Source organism: Oncorhynchus nerka, linkage group LG24 (assembly GCF_034236695.1).
Source record: "Oncorhynchus nerka isolate Pitt River linkage group LG24, Oner_Uvic_2.0, whole genome shotgun sequence".
Classification (NCBI taxonomy): domain Eukaryota; kingdom Metazoa; phylum Chordata; class Actinopteri; order Salmoniformes; family Salmonidae; genus Oncorhynchus; species Oncorhynchus nerka.
The window spans coordinates 3,861,167-3,868,666 of NC_088419.1; the positions used below are offsets into that span (position 1 = coordinate 3,861,167).

The 7,500-nt window shown below is 41.2% G+C and overlaps 1 protein-coding gene across 1 annotated transcript in view; it reads left to right on the forward strand.

Moving 5' to 3' along the window:
• The first annotated feature begins 4,281 nt into the window (after positions 1-4,281).
• lca5 (lebercilin LCA5) overlaps positions 4,282-7,500 on the forward strand; it is a 29,104-nt gene continuing 25,885 nt past the window's right edge. The window contains exons 1-2 of the mRNA XM_065008552.1: positions 4,282-4,659; positions 6,225-6,637. Coding sequence (XP_064864624.1) covers positions 6,247-6,637 — 391 coding nt within the window. The 5' untranslated portion in view covers positions 4,282-4,659; positions 6,225-6,246. The remainder of the gene's footprint in view (positions 4,660-6,224; positions 6,638-7,500) is intronic.

Below are 7,500 nucleotides of genomic sequence, written 5' to 3' on the forward strand. Positions count from 1 at the left end.
CTCTACTGTATATAGCCTCTCGACTGAATATAGCCTCACTAATGTATGTAGCCTCTCTACTGTATATAGCCTCTCTACTGTACATAGCCTCTCTACTGTATATAGCCTCTCTACTGTACATAGCCTCTCTACTGTATATAGCCCCTCAACTGTATATAGCCTCTCTACTGTATATCGCCTCTCTACTGTATATAGCCTCTCTACTGTATATACCCTCTCTACTGTATATAGCCTCTCTACTGTATATAGCCTCACTACTGTATATAGCCTCTCTACTGTATATAGCCTCTCTACTGTATATAGCCTCACTACTGTATGTAGCCTCTCTACTGTATATAGCCTCTCTACTGTATATAGCCTCTCTACTGTATATAGCCTCTCTACTGTATATAGCCTCACTACTGTATGTAGCCTCTCTACTGTATATAGCCTCTCTACTGTATATAGCCTCTCTACTGTATATAGCCCCTCTACTGTATATACCCTCTCTACTGTATATAGCCTCTCTACTGAATATAGCCTCACTAATGTATGTAGCCTCTCTACTGTATGTAGCCTCTCTACTGTATATAGCCTCACTAATGTATGTAGCCTCTCTACTGTATATAGCCTCACTAATGTATGTAGCCTCTCTACTGTATATAGCCTCTCTACTGTATATAGCCTCTCTACTGTATATAGCCTCACTACTGTATGTAGCCTCTCTACTGTATATAGCCTCTCTACTGTATATAGCCTCTCTACTGTATATAGCCCCTCTACTGTATATACCCTCTCTACTGTATATAGCCTCTCTACTGAATATAGCCTCACTAATGTATGTAGCCTCTCTACTGTATATAGCCACTCGACTGAATATAGCCTCACTACTGTATATACCCTCTCTACTGTATATAGCCTCTCTACTGAATATAGCCTCACTAATGTATGTAGCCTCTCTACTGTATATAGCCTCTCGACTGAATATAGCCTCACTACTGTATATAGCCTCTCGACTGAATATAGCCTCACTACTGAATATAGCCTCTCTACTGTATATAGCCTCTCTACTGTATATATCCTCTCTACTGTATATAGCCTCTCTACTGTATATAGTCTCTCTACTGTATATACCCTCTCTACTGTATATAGCCTCTCTACTGTATATAGCCTCTCTACTGTATATAGCCTCACTACTGTATATACCCTCTCTACTGTATATAGCCTGTACTGTATATAGTCTCTCTACTGTATATAGCCTCTCTACTGTATATAGCCTCACTACTGTATATACCCTCTCTACTGTATATAGCCTGTACTGTATATAGTCTCTCTACTGTATATAGCCTCTCTACTGTATATAGTCTCTCTACTGTATATAGCCTCTCTACTGTATATAGCCTCTCTACTGTATATACCCTCTCTACTGTATATAGCCTGTACTGTATATAGTCTCTCTACTGTATATAGCCTCTCTACTGTATATAGTCTCTCTACTGTATATAGCCTCTCTACTGTATATAGTCTCTCTACTGTATATAGCCTCTCTACTGTATATAGCCTCACTACTGGATATAGCCTCTCTACTGTATATGGCCTCACTACTGTATATAGCCTCACTACTGTATATAGCCTCTCTACTGTATATAGCCTCTCTACTGTATATGGCCTCACTACTGTATATAGCCTCACTACTGTATATAGCCTCTCTACTGTATATAGCCTCTCTACTGTATATAGCCTCTACTGTATATAACCTCTCTACTGTATATAGCCTCTCTACTGTATATAGTCTCTCTACTGTATATAGTCTCTACTGTATATAGTCTCTCTACTGTATATACCCTCTCTACTGTATATAGTCTCTACTGTATATAGCCTCTCTACTGTATATACCCTCTCTACTGTATATAGCCTCACTACTGTATATAGCCTCTCTACTGTATATAGCCTCTCTACTGTATATAGCCTCTACTGTATATAACCTCTCTACTGTATATAGCCTCTCTATTGTATATAACCTCTCTACTGTATATAGCCTCTCTATTGTATATAGCCTCTCTACTGTATATAGCCTCTCTACTGTATATAGCCTCTACTGTATATAACCTCTCTACTGTATATAGCCTCTCTATTGTATATAACCTCTCTACTGTATATAGCCTCTACTGTATATAACCTCTCTACTGTATATAGCCTCTACTGTATATATCCTCTCTACTGTATATAGCCTCTCTACTGTATATAGCCTCTCTACTGTATATATCCTCTCTACTGTATATAGCCTCTCTACTGTATATAGTCTCTCTACTGTATATACCCTCTCTACTGTATATAGCCTCTCTACTGTATATAGCCTCTCTACTGTATATAGCCTCACTACTGTATATACCCTCTCTACTGTATATAGCCTGTACTGTATATAGTCTCTCTACTGTATATAGCCTCTCTACTGTATATAGCCTCACTACTGTATATACCCTCTCTACTGTATATAGCCTGTACTGTATATAGTCTCTCTACTGTATATAGCCTCTCTACTGTATATAGTCTCTCTACTGTATATAGCCTCTCTACTGTATATAGCCTCTCTACTGTATATACCCTCTCTACTGTATATAGCCTGTACTGTATATAGTCTCTCTACTGTATATAGCCTCTCTACTGTATATAGTCTCTCTACTGTATATAGCCTCTCTACTGTATATAGTCTCTCTACTGTATATAGCCTCTCTACTGTATATAGCCTCACTACTGGATATAGCCTCTCTACTGTATATGGCCTCACTACTGTATATAGCCTCACTACTGTATATAGCCTCTCTACTGTATATAGCCTCTCTACTGTATATAGCCTCTCTACTGTATATGGCCTCACTACTGTATATAGCCTCACTACTGTATATAGCCTCTCTACTGTATATAGCCTCTCTACTGTATATAGCCTCTACTGTATATAACCTCTCTACTGTATATAGCCTCTCTACTGTATATAGTCTCTCTACTGTATATAGTCTCTACTGTATATAGTCTCTCTACTGTATATACCCTCTCTACTGTATATAGTCTCTACTGTATATAGCCTCTCTACTGTATATACCCTCTCTACTGTATATAGCCTCACTACTGTATATAGCCTCTCTACTGTATATAGCCTCTCTACTGTATATAGCCTCTACTGTATATAACCTCTCTACTGTATATAGCCTCTCTATTGTATATAACCTCTCTACTGTATATAGCCTCTCTATTGTATATAGCCTCTCTACTGTATATAGCCTCTCTACTGTATATAGCCTCTACTGTATATAACCTCTCTACTGTATATAGCCTCTCTATTGTATATAACCTCTCTACTGTATATAGCCTCTACTGTATATAACCTCTCTACTGTATATAGCCTCTCTATTGTATATAGTCTCTCTACTGTATATAGCCTCTACTGTATATAACCTCTCTACTGTATATAGCCTCTACTGTATATAACCTCTCTACTGTATATAGCCTCTCTACTGTATATAGCCTCTCTACTGTATATAGCCTCTACTGTATATAGCCTCTCTACTGTATATAGCCTGTACTGTATATAGCCTCTCTACTGTATATAGCCTCTCTATTGTATATAGCCTCTCTATTGTATATAGCCTCTCTACTGTATATAGCCTCGCACTACTATTTTTCATGGTCTTTTTACTCTTGTTTTTATTTCTGTACTTACCGATTGTTCACCTAATACCTTTTTTGCACTGTTGGTTAGAACCTGTAAGTAAGCATTTCACTGTAAGGTCTACTACACCTGTTGTATTCTGCGCACGTGACAAATAAACGTTGATTTGAGGTGCTGCTACCTACTTGCTAAACTAAAGAACAAAACAAATCCAGAATGTAAAAACAGACACATACAATAAAAAAAAAGTCACATTCAAATTCAAGTCACATCTTTTGACATGAAGTTTTTGTCTCTGCTGTAAACTCATTGAGACCCCTAAAAGAGTTCTGCTGCACTCACAATAATTCACCTTTTTCTCCGATTTATTCTCCGTTTTGTGATGTGTGTACAGTTTATGACCATTGCAATAAATGCTACAAAATCCACTCATTTTTATTTTTAACATGCAAATATATCAGGATGAATCCCTTCGGTTCCTGGAATGAAATAATCTGGATAATCTCTTATCTGGGTTCATGTAACAAGTGGCAACAGCGTCTTTCTCTGGCGCAACTATGGAACTACACCGTAAAGCGGTACCGGAGGGTTGCCATGGCGCCGCGTCACAGTGACCAGAGCGGACCGACCTAAAGGGGCCAGGCGTGGAGTCTGCCATGTAGCTGTGCCTATCCCCTAGCTAGCTTTTAGTAGATCTTCCCCCTAAATTTGGAGGGCAGTAAATGACCCATATCTTAAATAGATAACTAAAGAGCCATGGACATATTCTGGCATAAATGCAGGGTTAAATGTTACTAGGGTTACAGGCTTTGTTGTTGTTAGCTAGACTGCTAATTTATAGCTAACGTCGTTAGCTATATAACTAGCTATTCAGAGCTAACGAGCGGTGCTAGGTTAGCAAGGCAAATAGCTAGTTATCTAGACTAGTCAGCTACCAAGTTGACCAGACAAGAGACCATTCCGCGAAAGGAGAGAAGTCACGGAGACGTGACGCCAAGGTTCATCTAAACGAGGTGGGTTGATAATGCCTCTTTCCAAACTTTTTAATTTAAAATGAGCCTAAACAAATAGCAAATCGATTTAAATAAATGTTGATTAAACCTGGTGATGTAGGGGGGGGGGTAGCTGGGGATTTACGTTTTGCAACGGAAAGGCTTTTATAACTAAGCCAAGATAGACCACAGTTTATCGTTTCCAATGGGAACTAATGAGTCATAGTGGCCAGAAGAAGCAAGAAGTTGGCTTGCTAAACGAAACACCCGCTGGGGATATCTTTATTGACGCAGTCTAGTATACATCTGCATATTTCCGTCAGGGAACGCATAGCTCTTTGAAGTGCGCGTATGCAATAACTTAACTCGCTTTTGCACTCCTTTATAAACAGCTTGATTTAAAAATTTTAAAAAACATGTTTTTACAAAAGGGTGAAGTCTACAAAACTTAGTCCGTTCTGTTCATAGCATATTTTAGTTTTGGTAACAGAAAGCTGCATTGAGATCAAATGTTTTAATCGATGAGAAGATTTGCAGAATATCGGACAAAATCTATCTTGTTCCATCTTCTCCCACTGCCCGCCAGTGGGCTTCCTCTAACTACCAAATTTGGTAGTGAGCGGAAACGCTAACCGGATGCTTCATATTTATACATCCAGTGAAATATCTGTGCGTTTACGGTTTACTCTTTACTGTTTAAGAACCAAACGGAAGCAAACACGGTGTAAACAGAACGAAACGGGGCAGGACCTACCTGAATTTGTCCAATAGAAACACAATTTTTTGTTCAAAACGTTTGTTTGCGCTAACCTTTTTTGGACTCATCACACGCAACTGCTACTGTTTACATTCTGTCACTTTTGTTCCTATTCTTGTATTTGATTTGAACATCGCAGCGGTCTAAGGCACTGCATCTCAGTGCTAGAGATGTCACTACAGACACTCTGGTTCGAATCCAGGCTGTATCACAACCGGCCTTGATTGGGAGTCCATAGGGCGGAGCACAGTTGGCCCAGCATCTTCCGGGTTTGGTTGGGGGAGGCCATCATTGTAAATAAGAATTTGTTCTTAACTGACTTAACCAGTTAAATAAAGGTGAAATACATGTTATTTTAAAGTAAGAGGTGAAAGCTTCTCAGACCTGTCCAAAAATGTTGTCCTGAATTGCATTAACGTGAAATAGGCTACCCTGCCTCCCCAGGTTAGAGCGTTGGACTAGTAAACGGAAGGTTGCAAGTTCAAACCCCCGAGCTGACAAGGTACAAATCTGTCGTTCTGCCCCTGAACAGGCAGTTAACCCACTGTTCCTAGGCCGTCATTGAAAATAAGAATTTGTTCTTAACTGACTTGCCTAGTTAAATAAAGGTAAAAAAAAAAAAATACAATGACAAAATGGCTAGGATGTTATGCCTTAGAGAGAATGATTAAGGACCAAATTAAGGATGTGTACCTATTGCCTTTGTAGTACATTAGGTTATATCAATGTTATTGACTGGTAGGGAGCCTACACAGTCAGTGATACAGTGTAATAGGACTAATCTGAATCTTCGGATGACTTCTTCTGTGTATCCATCTTATCCATGAAGAATATCCTGTCAGAGGGACCACATGGATACGGAGAACATGCCTCCCCCTTACGAGGACAACCGAGATGTGGAGCGTCAGAGTCGTCAGTCCCGCAGCAGGAGCACGGCTGGGAAAGGTTCCGAGGCGTCGGTACGAACTCTGAAACGGGACAAGAGTCGGGACGGAGTAAGAGATGAGAGGGACAGCTGTGCTGGGGACCAGGCTAAGACACGGACACAGGAAGTGGATCCGGACAGGGACCGCATGTCAGACAGAGAGCATCGGAGGAGCAGCTCTTTCTACTCTGAGGACTACGAGAACCTAACACCCTCGGAACACACGCTGTCACCCTACTCCCGTACGCCCTCCCCCAGCCCTCGCAGAAAGGGACCTCGCGCCAAGAGGGTCTCCAGCAGTCCTCTACACAAAACAGGTACTGTACACCCACACCCACCCGCACCAAGAGGGTCTCTGTACCCGCACCAAACAGGTACTGTACACCCACACCCACCCACGCCAAGAGGGTCTCTGTACTCACACCAAACACGTACTGTACACCCACACCCACACCCACCCACGCCAAGAGGGTCTCTGTACTCACACCAAACACGTACTGTACACCCACACCCACACCCACCCGCACCAAGAGGGTCTCTGTACCCGCACCAACCAGGTACTGTACACCCACACCCACACCCACCCGCACCAAGAGGGTCTCTGTACCCGCACCAAACAGGTACTGTACACTCACACCTACCCACGCGATGTCTCCAGTAGATAGCAGTGTAGCTCGCTAGCACACTTCAAATATGGTCTCTGTATTACTCTAAGGTGTAACTTGTTATGTAGTTGTAACAGAGATGTCCTAGTTGTTATGTAGTTGTAACAGAGATGTCCTAGTTGTTATGTAGTTGTAACAGAGATGTCCTAGTTGTTATGTAGTTGTAACAGAGATGTCCTAGTTGTTATGTAGTTGTAACAGAGATGTCCTAGTTGTTATGTAGTTGTAACAGAGATGTCCTAGTTGTTATGTAGTTGTAACAGAGATGTCCTAGTTGTTATGTAGTTGTAACAGAGATGTCCTAGTTGTGTGTCCCAGGTGTGTACTGTGTGTAACCCTGTGTGTGTGTGTCCCAGGTGTGTACTGTGTGTAACCCTGTGTGTGTGTGTCCCAGGTGTGTACTGTGTGTAACCCTGTGTGTGTGTGTCCCAGGTGTGTTCTGTGTGTAACCCTGTGTGTGTGTCCCAGGTGTGTACTGTGTGTGTGTCCCAGGTGTGTACTGTGTGTAACCCTGT